The sequence below is a fragment of the Poecile atricapillus genome, chromosome 9, assembly GCF_030490865.1.
Source record: "Poecile atricapillus isolate bPoeAtr1 chromosome 9, bPoeAtr1.hap1, whole genome shotgun sequence".
Lineage (NCBI taxonomy): Eukaryota > Metazoa > Chordata > Aves > Passeriformes > Paridae > Poecile > Poecile atricapillus.
Window position 1 is genome coordinate 7,632,584 of NC_081257.1, and position 17,684 is coordinate 7,650,267.

The following is a 17,684-nucleotide window of genomic DNA, read 5'->3' on the forward strand; positions in this document are numbered from 1 at the left end:
TGCACTCCTGGGGCCAATCCCTGTGTGGGGAAAGGCACTTCCCCAGCAAGAGCTCTGTTTTCCCAGCTCCATGCACCTCACAGCTCTCCTTCTCACTGGGAATGAGCACAGGAAGCTTCCACATGTGCTCCTCCACCTGCCCTATGACATCCTCCCTCCGGCTGCTCAACACCCAGAGCAGCTCCTGCCCTGGCAGAATGTCCTGATGGAACACATCCAACCACCGCCAGCCGGTCAGCCACAGGCCACCTCCACAGTAGGCCCTGCTCCTAGGCTAGGCTTTGGTCAACCATCTGCTTCTCCCCACACAGACAACCCAACAAGCGACCACTGCGTGATGGAGGCCAGCTTTTTATTTTTTTAATATGGAAATTAATTTAAAAGTAGAAAGAAAGACTCCCCCAGACAATAAATATTATGCCTTCATGAAATAAATTAACGTAGAGATTCTGTGCAGGGGAAAGTCTCTCCAGTCACAGATTCAACAGCAACTGGCACTGGTCCAGTGTCCCCTCCCAGCCTTCTCCACTGCCTAGTGCTGTTCAGAAGCAGCAGCGAGCCCACCCACCCCTGGATCTGGTGGGCCACAGCAGGGTGAGGCCGTCATACAGCCTGGCAGGGTACGGGGAAGTCAGCAGGATTCCCCTCTGATGGCCACCAAGACCAAGACATGTGGGATTGCTCCACTCATCTGGCCTGGCACACAGAGGTGGCATCAGACCCACAGGGCCAACCTACCTTGGATGGGTCTCTCCAGAAGGGCCTCAGGGAGCCCCTCACCAGAGCCCTGGCACAGGAACTTCCCTGGAGCCCTCACTCTAGTCTCATGTGAATTTGAAGAGGGTGACAAATTGTGGGGTATTTTTTTTTTTATCTTTTTTTTTTTTTGTCTTTTTTTTCTTATTTTATTTGACATCAATCCCCTCCCTCCCTGCCCCAACATACACAATGTAGATGCCGCCCCACTCCCTCCCCATTAAAAACACTTTGTCCCCAACCTCTGGTGGAGTCACCCCTGGCCCACCCCTCTTGCAGTGAGAGAAGTTCACAGATAAGGCAGTTCATGTGAGAGGGAGCTCGGCCCTGCCAGTGGTCAAGCCTGCTCCTCCAGGCCTGAGAAGGGCAGTGACTCACAACACCAAGCCTCCACGGCCAGACAAGACAGAGAACAGAGACAGACAGACAGACAGAGCGTGGGGGGAGGCACTCCTACAGTTTGCATTGCTGCTTCCCTCCTCCCCGGCTCTTGCTCCCCCGGCTCTCAAAGGTCCACTCTATCCCTCTCCCATCTCCCAGCCCCTAATACAATTCTTATCCTTGACAGCTATAAAACAACAAAACAAAACGAAAAGAACAAAACCACCCCCACGCCACACCCTTCGCATCCTTCTCCACCCACTGCCGTGGCCCAGAGGGAAAATCCTGACTCCCAAAAAGGTCCTGCAACTTTTGCCTCCTGGCGGAGCTGAGACCAAGCAGGAGCTGGACCTTTTTATTTCCCTGTGATCTCTATGACATCGTCGTCTTTGTCCTCGTCATTAGAGCTGCATCCCACCTCTGGGACCTCCTGGGGTTCAAACTGAGGCACCTGGGACCGAAGGAGACCCCCAGCTGGGTAGCCCGAGTGAGGGGACATGTAGCCAGGGTAGGCAGATGCCACGCTCCTGGGAAGGCTGCTAGGCAAGACGGGGGCTGGGAAAGGAGCGAACATCCTGGGCTCGGACAGGAGTGACTGCGTGAAGGGAAGCGAGTAATTGGGCAGCACCCCTGCCAGAGAAGGGTTTAGCATGAATGAGGGGACGCTGGCGGTGGCTGAGGTAGCAGCAGAAGAGCTGGCGGTGCCGGCTGTCAGCAGAGGGTCAGTAGTCACAGGGAACACCAGATGAGGGTCTGGGAGTAAATTGGGCAGCTGGTAATAAGAGGAGCCAGTGCCCATGTACAAGGAGTTTCCTGGCTGGGAGGCAAATGGATGGGTTAGGTTGTGGTTTAAAGAGACAGGAGGCATGGTGAACCCACCAGAGACGGGGAACCCGTGTTCGTACGGCTGCACGGACGATGGCAACTGGCGCTTCTTCTGCTGCCTCCGGGACTGCTCCTCCGGAGCCGACGGCGACGTTGACTTGCGCTTGTTGCCCCGTAAGTCCAACACCGGGTGGGCATCGCCGTGCTGGCTGGTGGCTGGCAGGGCCGAGGACACGGAGGGAGCCATGCAGTGAACCCCCACGCGCTGCTCGGCTCCTCGGGCGGCGGCGCCGGGCGCGTTGTCCGTGCGGGCGGCGTGGCCCTGCGCCGCGGTGGTGCTGGGAGAGCTGTGGCGGGACTCGCGCGCGGCCGCTGCCTCCGCGTACTGCTGCAGCTCGCTGATGATCTCGGGGCTGTCGGGGGAGATGGGCCGAGTGAGCTCCTCGGCGCTGGGGAGCTGCGGGGATGAGGCACTGTGTCTGCCATTGCTCGTGGACTCCAGGGAAGAGCTCTGGGAGCCTGCAAACAAGGAGTTAGGGCAGGTGAGAAATACGACCTCGGAGAAACATCCGCAGGCCAAGAGGCAACAGTGGAAAGGAAGGTGGGAGTATCTTGGGGATATGGCAAGGACAGCTCTAAACACAGACATGATGGAATACACCAGGGAATACTGCCCCAGACACTCCAGTAGGAAAGCACATGTGCAAGGCCCACGCAGCACCCACAGGCCCCTACCTGAGGCAGCTGTCCGACGGTCTTCATTGCCCTTTGGCTTCCCAGTGGTCCGTATGGCAAAAATCCGACCGTCGCTGGTCCGGATGTACGTCCCTGGAACAGAGGCAGGACAACTTCAACAACCTCATTACAACTCCAGTCTCGGCTCCGGACCTAGATCTACGAGCCTGCAAGGTTCCTTGGGCAAGAATAGGATAGCAGTGCTGCACAGGTCCAGTAGAAGGGCTCTCCCCTTCCTCACCCTTCACTTTTACCCCTTCAGCTTTCCTGGACTGGAGATCACCCCCCTCAGTGTGCCAGTGGGTAATGTGGAACTTCACACTTGAAACACTTTGCTCTGGGAGAACCAGGGAGTGTTTGGTGGCCTCAGGACTTTCAGTGAGTGTTATAAGAAGAAAGAACTGAGCCATGAAGTTCAACAGCTCCTCTCAGGGACAGGAGCAGCCACAGCTGCAACAGTCATGCAGCATCAGCACACCCAGATCACGGGCTGCAAAAGTCACTGCAAACTCTAGACCTCCTTCCCTTCTTGTTTCTTTTTTTCTCAAGGGATTGATTCAAGCCTTTACATAATTTTCTTTTCTAATTAGCACTGTCCAGGACCCTATCCACAAGTCTTAGCAGGACAGAATTACCTTTAGTCCCTCGGATGATGTGGATGCTCTCGCCAGCACTGATTCTTGCTTGTACATCAGTGGATGTGTTTGTACCCGGAATCACAATATCTGTCAGTGGGGAAAGAAACAGAACAGTGCCCATGAAACTACATGCCAGACACACCTAGGAGAGGGCAGGTGCACCACCAACTCCTTTTTTTGCAGTGTAATTGTCTTTCCTATATGCCTTATATGCCATGCTATGAGCAAGCCCTGGGTTTATTTCTACACAACCCAAGAAGGCAGCAGAGGCTCCAAGGAAGCAAAAGCCTTTCTGTCCTGGCACAGCATCTCCAGAACCACCAGCAACAATATTGCAGGTCCTAGCAGGGAAAGTTCACTCCTAACAATCCACCAGGTCCATGGCTCTTGTATACCTGCAGGGAAGTTCCTCCAGGCACAGAGGAACCACTCAAATACAGAGAGACCGCATCTTTGCCTCTGATGCCCATCTGCCCACGTGGACATCAACAACTCACCCTGATCCTCAGTTCATGATGGGCATCCTCAATTTACCATGGACATCATGACCCAACCCATGTCGAGCAGTAGCAACTCACCCGTGGTGGTAACAATCTTCTGCACAAAGACACCAGCTCGCTGTAGATAGTTGATGGGAAAGTTGACAGCAGGGTTGGAACTTGAGGTTGATCCTGCACTGCCCATGGGGACATGCCGGGGCATCATTGGAATGGGAGTGGACTGAACTGGGCGGACGCTTGCCACTGGTTTGTCCTCACCCTTGAGGGCTGGTCGCCTAGTGAGAGAGGTGGGAGGAGAATGCAGCACCCACCCCAGAGTGATAAGCATCCTCTGCCCCCTCATTTCATGTCTACAGCATGAGGAGAAGGGAAGGGGCAGGTGCTCACCAGTTCCTCTGGCTAAAGGCAGGGATGCTTGTCAGACTCTGGTCACTGGCTGGGTAATACTGTGCGTAGGACGGCCGGGTGTAGGGGACGGATGCTCGCTTTTCCTCCTCATAGCTCTTCTTGGCTGCTTTCTTCTCTGCCTTGGTCAGTTTGTGCTCCTTCCGGTCGATCAGCAGTGACTCGTGCTGAAAAGGCTCCTGCAACCCCACAGCACCGCGGTTCTGGCACCCACACACCGCAAGAGGGAACCAGCACACCCCAAAAGGCAGCCGCCTGCTCCCTGCAGCAGCCTGTCTCCTTCCCAGGCTGGCAGAGCTGCCTGTGGCAAAGCACGTGTGGGGGGCACTGCTGTGGATGTGACCAAGGCTCATCTTGAAGGGTGACAGTCAGCTAATGCCACCACCTGCCCAGCCAAGGCCATCACTTACCACGAGCAAAACCCAGGAGCTTTGGCCAGACCACGAGCACAAGCACGGAGCCCGCCACGATGTCACACAGCCCCCATAGCCCCGCAGCACCTGGCACAGGTGCACTCTGCAGCAGAATCCCACCAGTGACACTCCTGACAGCACAGGCCAGTGCTGTCTGTCCCAGCTTTGGCTTAAAGTCACCCCAGGAAAAGAGCTGGCAGCAAGCTGGGATATTCCACTGCCACCTTCATGCCCAGCACCAAGTTGAAGTAAGGAGTGCCTGACAACTACCCCCAAACCTGTACAGGACAGAGGTGCTTCTAGATGAGTGGAAGATATCACAGGGAAGGGCAGGGATCTTTGGGTCCTCTCTAGAGAGCTGTCTGCCTACTCCCACCAGTACCTAGGTGCATTCTGCTTGCCACCATGTCCCCATCACACTGCCAGACTCCTCCAGGCCCACTCCTGCCTGTGCAGTGCCAGCAAAGAAGCAGGCTGTCTTACCTTGGTGATGAGGTGAGGATACTTGAGACAGGCTAATTGTAGAACAGACTCCTTCATCTTGCTCGGATTGAGGGAGAGCTGAGCAGGGTCAGATTCTTCTTCCACAAAATGCAGCAGGTTCTCCACCTCCCGTCGAGTGAAGTTCAGCACTGGGTTCAGATCATCCACCACCCGATCTGGAAAAGAGAGAGAATGGTGTGAACAGACTAGGGAAGAGATCAGCACTGCTTGCCTGTTGCCCTTCCTATACTTCTGTCCTAGTACAACTCCCTCCTTGCAATCTACAGAGTCCTCGGAAGTATTCTGTGAATGTCAGGGCAAGGAGAAAAATCATCACGTTCAGAGCTCAGCCTGTTTGACCAAGTCAGGCTGACAAAAGTGCCTGTGCTCCAGACTGCACAGCAAAGCTGTGCAGGTCACCAAGCTCCTGGCAAACGGGAACACAAAACAAGGCTGTAAACATACACATCCTGGGACAGCCACATCAGTATGTGCTCTCCCACAAGTCCCACTAAAAAGGCTCAAATTAATAACTATGTATTAAAGTGGAAAGGTCAGAAAAGCAGCCACATTCCCTCACTCACAAGAGCCTGAATGTTTTCCTAGAACATTCCCTCCTGCACACAGGTCAAATGGGAGCACAAGGAGAAAACACCTATCCAGGACTCTCCTGGGAGCCAGGCCAGCTGCCAGGGGACTCCACCTCAAGTGCACAACAGCAAACTGAGCTGATCATGCTGGGCTGCTGCCTCTGGAGTTTTGAGCAAAGAAGGAGACAGTGCTCTCTTTGGGTCACCACAACCCTCAGCTGCAGATTCTATGAGAGCAGCTTGACAACAGGCACAAGCCAGCACAAAAGATATTTTTGTTACAAAGGCAGGTCGGAACCACAATGAATTATTCTTGGCAAGCACTATCAGTCAAAGGTATTAATATATGTTTTAATTTAGCTATTTTCCCTCTCTTACAGCAGGAAAAATGAAGATAGTTACTTTAGTAGTAATACCCAGCTTAAGATGAGCAATATCCAGGCAGAGGGGAAAACAGGATGAGCACTCCCCAAGTCTCCAGTGTGTTGCAGAAGCCAGAAGAAGAGCAGAGAAAGTAAATGGCACAGCAGTGAACTGGGACCACAACCTTGCTGCAGGATGCTGGCTCTACCAGCATGAATTTTTTATGGGATCCCATGTCACTGCCAATTCAAACATCAAACACAGCCCTGGAATAGTGCTGCCACCTCTTTGTCTGCTCTTCAAACTTTAGAAAAGTTACAAAACCCACAGAAACAGGACTTCCAGGAGCTAAGAGGAGTGAAAGCTGAGAGTGGAACGTTGTGCTCATCCACACTTACCTGACATGCCCTGCTTGGAGATCTGACGGTCATAGATCTTCTTCTCCAGGGTGTAATCAGAAACCAGTCTGTAGATGTGGCACGGCTTCTTCTGCCCGTAGCGGTACACCCGGCACACGGCCTGGGCGTCGTGGCACGGGTTCCAGGAAGCATCAAACACCACCACTCTGTTCGCTCCAATGAGGTTGACACCCAAACACCCAGCACTGGAAAATTAAGGCAAATTTTAAACTGCTGCCCTGGTCAATTTTTAGAACTTCTAGGCAGGGATAACCATCACAGCGAAGAGTCCATAAAGAGTCTACTTTAAGCCCAAGCTCAGTTTCCAAGACTGTTAAGCTGTTGCAGAGGCCTAAGGCTGAAATCCTACATCTCTAGGGAATTCAGAAGCAGATGGCACTATCATACCATGAAGAGCACATTACAAAGGAAGTTAAGAACTGAAAACCCACATGCATCCAGAATGCCAGGATGAGTCCTGCCCCGTGCCCTCCTGCTCCAGCCAACTCACCGTGTGGACAAAAGGAAGAGCCAAACAGAGGCATTGCTGGGATCATTGAACTGGTTAATCAGCCGTTCCCTTTCCGAGGCAGAGGTGCTGCCATCCAGTCCTGAGAAGGGAATTAAAGATACATGTAAAAGCTCTGTATGTTTGGGGGATTTCTATTGGAACAAACCCACTTCCCAAACACTGGGCTTTGAAACTGGTTCTAAACCAATTCATGGACTCCAGGATCTCAACTGGACCACTCCGTACCTGTAATATGCCCAAAAAGGCAGGGGCAATGCAGCCAGCCAGGTTGGGACTTGATCAACTGAAAGATCAAATCTTTCAGTTACATTAAGTAAACATTACTCAAGCTTGTCAAGGCCAGGCCTGGGAGCACTACAACACATCTAGCCCTTCAAGGCTCTGCTTTAGGCAAGGTGGATAGCAAACAGGAACAAAGGCCTCATGTATGCAGGAAGCTCCAGGAATCAAGAGAAAGCAAAATTGTAATGCCTTTGGCAAACCCCCAGAAACTAGACCTGAGCACAGAGAGTGCTGGTGCAAAGGAGTGCAGGGGGTGTCATGTCTCTGCTCCTGGGCAGCAGCTTGCTTCTGGCAGCTCTGCAAAAATCAGGAACACTACATTCACCACTCTTCTCAGTCTTGGCCTCCAAAGCAGCCACACAAAGCAACAACCCATACTAGAGAAAGATTTAAAGCTGGGGAAGAGGGGAGAGGAGTTCACAGCCTTGAGCAAGTGAAAGCAGTCCACAGTGATTCTGGTTTTGGAAGCAAGATGTAGCAAATAGCAAACAGGAAGCATAAAGTATCTTTTGCAACTTTAAAAAAGCAGTAGTGTGTTAGTGTGATGTCAAAGATGTCTAACATCTTCTAAGTAAGATGTCAAAAGAGGATTTGAAATTACTGCTTAGCTGCTATCCAACTGACATTGTCTTCCAAAACAATTAAAGTAAGAACAGTCTGAAAGATATTCATCAGAAGAATGCTTCAGCAGAGCATTTTCACACCCAAAGACAACTAAAAGAAGATGGTGGGCAACTTTCAGGAATTAGTCCTTCACACAATTGGTGTCACAACAAAAGAGAGGAGGACTGGATGCACTCACTGTAGTAGTTGATGTTTCGGACCCAGTTATGAACTCCTCCATCTGAGTCTGGAGGACTCGGCATCGGTCTCTTTGCCAAAAACTCTTCAATGACAGATAAGGTGGACAAGCTCTGGCTGCAAAACCAAGATCTCTGTTCAGAAAAACACCCCCCACAGCAGAAGTGGAGTATCAGAAGCCTTCCCCATCCGTGACAGTGCCGACGGTTGTCAAACCCTGTTTGTGCAGCACACCCCTCACTAGTAAATGTGACAGTGGCAGAAGTATATAATCCACAGATGAAAATCCACATTAATACAACAAAGGAGAAAAGGGGAACTGCCACACCATTGTAAAAACACCCTAGTACCAGGAGGGACCCAACTGCTCCAGTATTTATTGACTGTAGGCTCAGTTGGTGATACTCTGCTTACCTGAAGACCAAGATCTTGTCTCCAAGCTTCACACTTTCCTCAATTAGGTGGAAAAGTAACACCATCTTGGGTGAGTTCTCCAGGACTCCCGTTTGGTAATCACACAAGATGTCTTTGGCCTACGGAGAAACAGGAGACTATTACAGGTGGAGTTGCTCATTCCCTGTTTAGTTCAATAACCCTGTCTCAAGGTGAGAGAAATAAATCATGGCAACGAGGTTATTTACATCCAGTTGTTTGAAGTGATAATGTTACTCACAACTACTGCTGCTACCTCCCATTCCAGAAGCTCCAGATGACAAATTTTCTCGATGAATGAGTGTTCTCTTAACCTCTCATGACTCTTTTATCTCAAGAGCTTTCCTCCATCCTTCCAGATTTACCAGCATCTTATTTAGTTCAAACTTCACCCTAACACCTTTATTTAGGATAATTAAGTCCATGGTGTTTTTGGTCAGGTAGGAACAATGACATAAGAGTGCTGCCTACAATTCTACCTCATGACAGTCACAAACCTCTCCTAGCACCATGCAGATCTGCTTATCAAGATGCTGTGTGGTAAAGAGAACATAAGAGAAACCCATAACTCAGAGGAGTCTACTCTGCTTCAGAAAACTGTCCAGTCTTTCAGACTCTCCAAATAAAGAGTTTTCCAGCAGTGACACTCACCCACTCGTAAGTTACGACCTGATTTGCTCTCTCCTGAAAAGGGTTGAAGCCAACACTCTGCAGGAACTTGCTATTAGTAGCTTCTCCAACTGGTGATGCCAAAGCATTACTCTCTGTTTTGACTTTAATTCCCTGAGGCTGGCAGCGGGAATTAGTGCTTGCTGTGCCAAGGTCATCCACATCCAAATCCTGCTCATTTGCCAGGTTCTCCTTTTGCAGAGCTTCATACAACACATCTGGATGGTTCCAGATCTGAAGGGATAAAGAAAGAAAGATTAGACCTGCACTGGTCTGCTGCTTGCCAGTGATTGTGACCTGAAAGCCCCCACAGCTATTCAAAGGGAAGAACTAATACTTCTTCTGGCTCTCATATTTTTATAAGTGCCCAATTCTTTCCTTGAGAACAAACCAGGAGGTCACTGTGCACTCCACACAGCATTAAGGCAGGAGAAGCTGCCTGTTTGCACTAAGCAGCTATGGTTATGCAGTTTCAGGTATCAGCCCAGACTGTTTCAGCTGATGGCAGCAGGTTTCTTGCACAGTTTGAAAGAGACATTTAACATCCCTGTACCTCAGTTCTGGAAGCAAAGATAACAACACTGTTGAACCACTGCAGAGCACTCTGGGGAGAGATGGTGGCCAACCACACTTTCACCTCCTCTTTTGATTTATATTCCCCTGTTCCCAATATATTAGAATCTTTCTTTGCTTCTTCTGCCAAAACCTACCTTACAGCAGACACAGAAAGCTTTGAGTGGGTTCAGCCCCAGCCAGCCACTGTTGCCTGCATCTCGGAACCGGTTCATGAACTCTGTGTAGAGGGCCCGCTGGATCTTGGACAGACGAACCAGAATGACGTGTTCTTCCTTAGATGGGAGCTGAACCTTCAGCACGTTGTGGCCTCGCCTGTGGAGGAAATACAAAGAGTGAGATAAATACAGGGAAGGGAATTTCTCAATATGATTTCCCTGTGGCTGCCTGTAGGGTAAGATTTTGACTTCTTGCCCACCCAGCTGCAGGGAGAAGGACCTCAAAATTGCATGTTTCTCTAATGCATGTCACTTCTGAGATACTCTCCCTGCAGCCAAATACCAATTGTAAACACAATTATAAAGCTCTCAAACATTACAATCCTGTAGCACAGGTCACAGAGTTAACAGCATGATGAAAGTCCTGTTTTCCATGGTAGCTGCAAAATAGAAATAAGACGTAAAGTCTATTTTCAGCTCTGCCAAAGATTAAGACGCTCCAGACCAGCATCTTAGAAACCTCATCTGAGAAAAAAAAAGTGATTTGTTTCATGTAACACTTTCAGATCACTGGATAAGAATGTCACAAAGTGCACATCCAAATTGGCTATAAGCCATGAAAATAAACCTGAGGTCACTCTGGGGCAGTTAGAGGTGTAGTTCTCCATTATCAGAGTCTGTGGTACCAAAGCAAACCAACTTCAGTGTGACCAGCAGGGCCAGGGGAGTGAACCTCCCCCTGAACTCAAAACAGGTGAGGCCCTGCCTTGAATCCTGGGTTCAGTTTTGGGCCCCTCACTACAAGATAGTGAGGTGCTGGAGCATATCCAGATTCAGGCAACAGAGGTGGGGAAGAGTCTGGAGCACAAGCCTGAAGAGGACAGCTGAGGGGGCTCAGCCTGGAGAAAAGGAGGCTTTGGGGGGACCTCTCTCTCTCTCTCCACAACTTTCTAAAAGTAGGTTATATCCAGGTAGGGAACAGTCTCTTGTCCCAGGTAACAGTGACAGGACAAGAGAAAATGGCCTCATATTGTGCCAGGGAGGTTTAGATTGGATATTAGAAAAAAGTTCTTCATGGAAAGGAAGAAATTGATATTCAGATATTGGAACAGACAGTTCAGGAAAGTGGTGGAGTCACCAGGCCTGGAGGGATTTAAAAGACTCATAGATGTGGCACAAGCTTTAGGGGTGGCTGTGCTGGGTTAACAGTTGGACTTGATGATCCTACGGGTCTTTTCCAACCTTAACAATTCCATGATTCTGTAAGGCAGCAAGATTCAGTTGTACTGCATCAACTCAGCAAACAAGCCAGGTAACTTGTGATGAAGGAGCTGTTTGCATGGACTACACCCCTGAGAACTCCCCGTGGACTCACCGCTGCACGAAGCCCTCCAGCAGGCTGTGCAGGACGTGGCTGCGGTAGCGCATCAGCCGCACGTCCTGGGGGGTGCTGTCAATGCACTGCCCGTTCAGGATGGGCCGCTCAAACATGTTGCTGAATTCCTGCCGCGAGCCCAGGAAGTCAGGCCGGACAAAGTCCACCATGCACCAGTACTCGATGAGGTTGTTCTGGAGCGGGTACCCTGTCAGCACCACCCGCCGGCGCGAGCGGATGTTCTTCAGCGCCTGGGAAGTGCTGGCATGGCAGTTCTTTATGCGGTGTCCTTCGTCACAAATCACCACATCTGGGCCCGGGCGAGACAAAGCCTTCTCAATCCCTGAGGATGAGGGACATTAAGTGTTAGTTAGAGATTAACAAAACAAAGTTCTGGTTTTATAAGGTCACCAGCTTCACAAAAGAGGGGTATTTCTGAAAGAAAAAAAAGCGGTATCCATGGGTGCAGAGAGCAAGGCTGATGCACGAGGTAACATATGACTAGACACTAGTTCTGATTTAGCAAGATGTGGTAATGAGCAAACATGACTGTCCCTTGATTTCTGTTCAATGACCTGCATTGCATCAAGTTGGGTGTCTCGCATCAAATCAGAGCTCAACAATCTTCTGCCTCCAAAGACACAATCCTGCCCAACAAAGTTCTATCATGTCAGTGACACTAAAAGCAAGTTATAGGTTGTTTCCCTTGTGCTGACAGCCAACTGGACAGCAGGGTCACATTCTCCCTCTTGAGGGCTGACTTCCCACCTTTCAGAAGCTCCTGCTGCCGGTCTTCCTCATCCAAGTCAATAATGACAGGGCCAGTTTGTTTCTTTGTTCTCTTCTTCCTGCCAGTGGCAAAGGACTTCTTCAATGAGAGGAGACGGTACATCTCATATCCCATCAGCAGCACACCACCTTCTGTCACCCAGTCATTCACCACCTTTGCACGCGCAGCTGTCGTCCTGCAAAACAATCAAATAAACTGTAAGCTTTACTCCAATTGCAGGTTGAATCACTGGATTGGAGAAAAAATACCCATTCAATTAACTAAAGCACTTTTCTCACATCAAACCAGATGGAGGTTTACAATGAAATTTCTTTAGGAAACAAACAGATACAGAGTGGGGGGAAAAAAGCCTTTTATGTGCCATGGATAGCAGGATTGAGAATGACAAATCCTTACAGGAACTGAGGTGTACAAGTTTGTCATGCACAAAAGCATACCAAACTCAAGAGTTCCCTTTTTATAGAGCTGTTGAGTTTGCCTCTGCAAAAACCATTTTCAGAACAAGCTGCCAATGCACACGGTTGTAATCTTCGAGTTGTTTATCCCGTGTTGTCTCTTTCAATGCTCCTGTCCCCCAGACTTTCTTCCCTTCCAGCCTGCTCAGAATTGGATCAGATCAAGAAATTATCTCCTCTCAGTCCACCCCAGTATATCAGATCCTGGCCAACAGCAAATATATAGCTGCAGCAGCATCAGCAGATTCAAATATATCCCACCCAGAAGGTGAAGACACCAACAGGTAGGTGTAGAGACACAGCCAATGAACTGAGAATTCCCCAGGACCACTGCACTGCCCTGATCCATGCAAGGAAAATGACCCAGAAAGAAGCAGAGGTCCCTGAGCCATGAGCTCAGAAAAGCTTTTACTGTCACCTACTTGTGTTCATCATTCAGGATGTGGACTTTGAAGGTGCGGGGCTGGACTTCTTTGGAGTTATAATCAGCAGGAAGGTTTTCAGGTGCTGGGAGCCACATGTTGAACTCTGCTAGCCAGTTTTGGAGCGTATTCACCTGAAAAAGTTAGCCACGGAAGGATTAAAAACCCAATTGAGTCACTTAGGATTTTTAAGAGCAAAAACAAGGGAATGACACCCGATGTGCCCAGATGGAAGCAGCAGCTCACAGCATGCAAATTCAGGAACACAGGGAATGATAGAGGGGGAAGAGCAGCAAGGATGTGATAGAGCTTGATGAGTGATGGGACACTAATCAACCTTCTCGATGCAAAGAAAGGGGTAGTGTAAGGAAGCCCCTCAGCCAGCCCTTCGTGTGGCTACTTACAGGTACAATGGCAAGAACAGTCTTTGCCTCCGTGTGCCGAAAAAGTACATCCAAGAAAGAGATGACCTGTATGGTCTTGCCCAGGCCCATGCTATGTGCTAAAATACACCCAAACCCACTGCTGGTTTTAAATCTCTCCAAGGACTCGACCAAGTTGTCATAAAGGAATCGGATCCCACCAATCTAGGCAGAAAAGCAGAAGAAGTCTTAGAATGATGGCACACAAAAAAGCCCAAGATGGGTATGTATTTACAGAGTGGCAAGTACATGAGGACCATGAAAATGTAAAGGGGATGTTTCAAGTTCACTAGAGTACTCTAATCTAGGGAAGGCTCAGGAACTCAGTGTTTTTAGATGCTCACAGAATTTTTTGAGAATATGTAAAAAAAAAAATAAATTAATTTGTAGCCAGAGGATCTTAATTAGGGTTGATTAGTTTGTTTATAAATATAATTTTATTTTTTAAAAGTTTATCTATAAATACAAAGGTCTGATAATAACAACAGCTGAAGTTATATAGAGCCCCGGCCTTCCTCTAATTCAGTTTTATCTTTTGACTGTCCACAACAGTCACCACCACAACCAGACTGGTCACAGGGCTCACCAAAGAAGTTCTGCTAAGATTCCCAGGCAAGCTTGCCCTAATTCATTGCATTTTCAAGGCTAACAAAGCCTACCTGATGAGGTTTTACTGCATGTGCAAGCTGGGGAGCCAGGAAAATGTCCTCTTCATTTGGTGGATGATTGATGTTGACAATGACTTGCCCCAGAGCATCTGACTGATTTAAGGCATCATTCACATGAGAGCCACTGCTCTCTTCATTGCCATCCTCCTCCCCCTCATTGCCAGAGTCACTGCTGTCCACAATTTGGAGGGCATCATCCTCTCCTGAGCTCAGCTCAATCACTTCTGTAAAGTAACCAAAACCAGAGAGAACAAGGACAAAGTTAACTTGACATCAGGGTTTATCATGAATGGAAAAAAACTATCAGGAAATAAGGCTACCTCCAGCTTTTGCAGTTCTACCCTGGCATAATGATGTATCCTGAACAAGCAGGCGTGATACAGGCACACACCAGGCCTGTCAGACCAGCATATGAAAGCATCAGCTTCCCTGTCTTCCAAATGTTTCAGGGAACATTAACTTTGGCTGATCCAAAGAGAACATGAGATGGTTTCTAGGAGTGTTTTACATTCTCTTCTATATGTTTTCTTAATTCCTAAGCCCAGACATGAATTTTATGTACTGATGTAATGCCTAAGGATCACCAAGGAGTCAGGTAGAACCCATTTGGGACAAGGGACACAAAAACCACTTCCAGCAGCAGATCTGAATACTTAAATGCTCCTTCTACAAGCAGAAAATGGTGCCACATCTCCTGTAAGCATTCTTCAGCAATGCACTGAGCAAAGTTAGGTGCATTTATAAAGCAGGAATAAACACAAGTTCAAAAGAGGGCCTGACAGGCCATTTTATAAATGTTGTTTTAGGACTCACAGGCCAGAACTGCTCATATAATTGGAAACCAATAGGTCTACAAAAGTCTGAAGTGATTCACCACTGGAGCATCTGACCAGATGAGAACAGACTTGTGGCTGAATAAACAGCATATTGTGAGAAGAGTAGGCTGAGGCAATTGGTCACTTACCATCTTTAATGCTATTTTTTCCTTCAGTATCATCTTCACTGCCACTGCTGGTACTGTCGAGGCAGATCACTTCCTGAGCCAGGACCTGAGGGGGGAGCTGGGTCGCTTCTGCTGTTCTGAAAACGATGTCCTCTACAAACATGTATTACAAACAATAAGTAATTCATAATAATGGGGAAGGAGACAAAACTGTTCAGAAACCAGACAGTATTTCCTTCCACTTAGCTCCAATAACTTAGTCCTGGAATTTTCCATAACAGACTCTCACTGTCTACAATCCTGCTATGACTCAGCTTCCTGGGTCACACTCTCCTCCATTCTCAATATGCTGAAACAATAGCCCATTGCTGATGGCAACCTCTGTTTCATGCCCTGACTGGGGCACACTGACCATGCAGCATGCTAAAGCCCTTTGTTTCTCTTTTTTTTGGTCTCAGTAAAAGCTGTGTTTCATCCAGAAGAGAAAGTACCAATTGCTGAAGGGATGATAACTGTCCTTTGTTAGTAGGGACACTGTAATAATTACATCCCACATATGGGGGAAAAACAACTTTTGCTGATCAAGAGCATTTGTTTGTATGTTTTTAGTGCTGTCATTTGAGGGAGAGGCGAATGGGGTCAAACAGCACCACTGCAGTGTCACAGCAAGCAATGACATTCTTCTGGGGCTGAACCTACCCTGCATAAGTGTTTTAAACAGCTCTTACTCCTTCTCCCACACATAAAAGTGTTTTTAACACTTGCACATAAGGGAGAATATAAATCTCCTCAAGAGGCAAGGCCAACTCAAGAATTCCTTACCCTTGCCCAATATCCAGCTGCACTTCTCTGCCCTTTACACCTTTTGAAGCTGTGCTACAATCTAAATCACCAAGATGTTCCAGACTGGGAAACAATGCAAGGTGACATATTCACACAAAGACATGAGTGATGCTTAACCATTTATACTGCCTGCAACTCACTGCCTGCTGAAACATGCAAGGAAGGCCAAGGTTACATCACCAACATATGTGCACCCAGTCTATTGTTCCACTACCCCCACTACCAGAAACATCCGTTACCAGACCATTCCCAGGACAAACAGGATCTGGCATTTCTGCCAAGCCTTTTGATTTAAGCTCCCATACCAGCTGGAAAGACAAGAGAGCTCTGCTTCAACATCCCCCTACACACACTTAATATGTGTCAAAATATCTTCAACAATCATTACCTGGCATCTTTCATCAAGCGGCCACTGTATCTTGATACAAAACAAGCACAGAAGTGCAACTGCCTACACTGAACCTACAAGTGGTTTGGAACTGCTGTTTACACTTGAAAGTCCAAGCACAGCATAGAATCACATGTCTGGGGTTAGAAAGACCCTCCAAAGGTCATCTAGTCCAACCCCTCTACACTGAGCAGGGACATCTTCAGCTACATCTGGTTGCCTAAAGCCCAATCCAACCTTGAATGTTTCCAGGAATGGGGCATTTACCACATCTCTGCACAACCAGATGTGGTAAATTCCAGAGTTTCACCATCCTCATTGTAAACCATTTCTTCCTCATATCTAGCCTGTATCTACCTTCATTTAGGTCAAAACTATTGCCCCTTGTCCTATCATGGACAAGCATGGCACTACCTTCTTCATTCAGCTTCTATCCTGAAAGCTCTTGCTTTGACTGGCACCTCCCAGTGCTTACCAGGAAGAAACTCCAGGGGTACAGTTGGTATAGAGGCTGGATAATCCTTCCGCTGCTGCTCAAGCCGTTTCCTTCTCTCCAACTCTTCCTGCTGGGCTGCCTTTGTCACGGCTTCCAGTTGGTCCTCACGCAACAGCTTTCTGAACACAGGAGCAAACGTGATTTGGTTACACTTAATTTCTTCCATAGCAAAGTAATGAAAGGAGAAAAAACATCAGTGGGTAAGCACATACTTAAACCAGGTTACCAGAGACTAGTTCTTCTGCCTGAAAGGATGTTTTTTATTGATATGCAGTTTATAGACACAAAATGCACCAAGTCATGCAAAGAAGATATATAGGAAGAAAATGCATCAATTGCCCGACAAAAAGTCATCACCCTGATTCTCTTTTGACAGCATTTTCAGGAGCTAGGATCGCTAAGGTTTTAACAATCATTTCAAGGCATTCTCCAAAAGCACCCTCCCTTTACAGGTAATCTTATTTACTTCCAAAAGTTGCTTTTCCCCTGCTTCAGTGTCACATGTCCAGTTCTGGAAATGAAGGTGCTTCTGCCAGAGGTGAGGTGCAGCAGTGGTAAAATCCAGCTCATTCAAACTAGCCTTTAAAAGCACCCAACCCCACACTTCAGGGACATCTCCTTCATCCTAATGAAGTCTCATTTTCCTGGGTCTATTCAATGCTTATTCCTTCAGCTTTAAGAACATCAATCTGCACCAGCTTAAATAGGAACCAAAGACCACCAGCACAGGGCATGAGAGCCACTTGCTGCCACAGGAGTTCCTGCTCCATTAGTTCTCCTCTGAGCTTGTAAAATTCCCTTGAGCAAAATTTCTTAGTGATTTACCAGCTCACAACCTGTCCCAGAATATGCGGTGAATTACACAATCAAACAATTACTGCTTTATAAAATCCAGGTGAAACTGACTTTCAACATTTCAGTTGCTAGCTGTAGCATCAGCATTCCTGT

At 48.2% G+C, this 17,684-nt stretch overlaps 1 protein-coding gene across 3 annotated transcripts in view; it reads right to left on the reverse strand.

Annotated features, from left to right (window-relative positions):
• The window catches only part of RAD54L2 (RAD54 like 2), a 67,910-nt gene that overhangs the window by 3,300 nt on the left and 46,926 nt on the right, over nucleotides 1-17,684 (reverse strand). For 2 of the 3 annotated variants that reach the window (XM_058844640.1, XM_058844641.1), the window contains 19 exons: nucleotides 16,716-16,855; nucleotides 15,031-15,162; nucleotides 14,058-14,290; nucleotides 13,381-13,563; nucleotides 12,977-13,110; nucleotides 12,078-12,274; nucleotides 11,310-11,652; nucleotides 9,914-10,091; nucleotides 9,186-9,437; nucleotides 8,517-8,635; nucleotides 8,104-8,219; nucleotides 6,999-7,098; nucleotides 6,488-6,693; nucleotides 5,137-5,312; nucleotides 4,223-4,419; nucleotides 3,914-4,110; nucleotides 3,333-3,422; nucleotides 2,698-2,790; nucleotides 341-2,481 (listed from right to left, as the gene is read on the reverse strand). In XM_058844640.1, the coding sequence (XP_058700623.1) occupies nucleotides 1,493-2,481; nucleotides 2,698-2,790; nucleotides 3,333-3,422; nucleotides 3,914-4,110; nucleotides 4,223-4,419; nucleotides 5,137-5,312; nucleotides 6,488-6,693; nucleotides 6,999-7,098; nucleotides 8,104-8,219; nucleotides 8,517-8,635; nucleotides 9,186-9,437; nucleotides 9,914-10,091; nucleotides 11,310-11,652; nucleotides 12,078-12,274; nucleotides 12,977-13,110; nucleotides 13,381-13,563; nucleotides 14,058-14,290; nucleotides 15,031-15,162; nucleotides 16,716-16,855 (4,075 nt within the window). In that variant the 3' untranslated portion in view covers nucleotides 341-1,492. Of the gene's footprint in view, nucleotides 1-340; nucleotides 2,482-2,697; nucleotides 2,791-3,332; nucleotides 3,423-3,913; nucleotides 4,111-4,222; nucleotides 4,420-5,136; nucleotides 5,313-6,487; nucleotides 6,694-6,998; nucleotides 7,099-8,103; nucleotides 8,220-8,516; nucleotides 8,636-9,185; nucleotides 9,438-9,913; nucleotides 10,092-11,309; nucleotides 11,653-12,077; nucleotides 12,275-12,976; nucleotides 13,111-13,380; nucleotides 13,564-14,057; nucleotides 14,291-15,030; nucleotides 15,163-16,715; nucleotides 16,856-17,684 lie in introns of those variants that run through there. The other variant, XM_058844642.1, reaches the window with a different exon arrangement.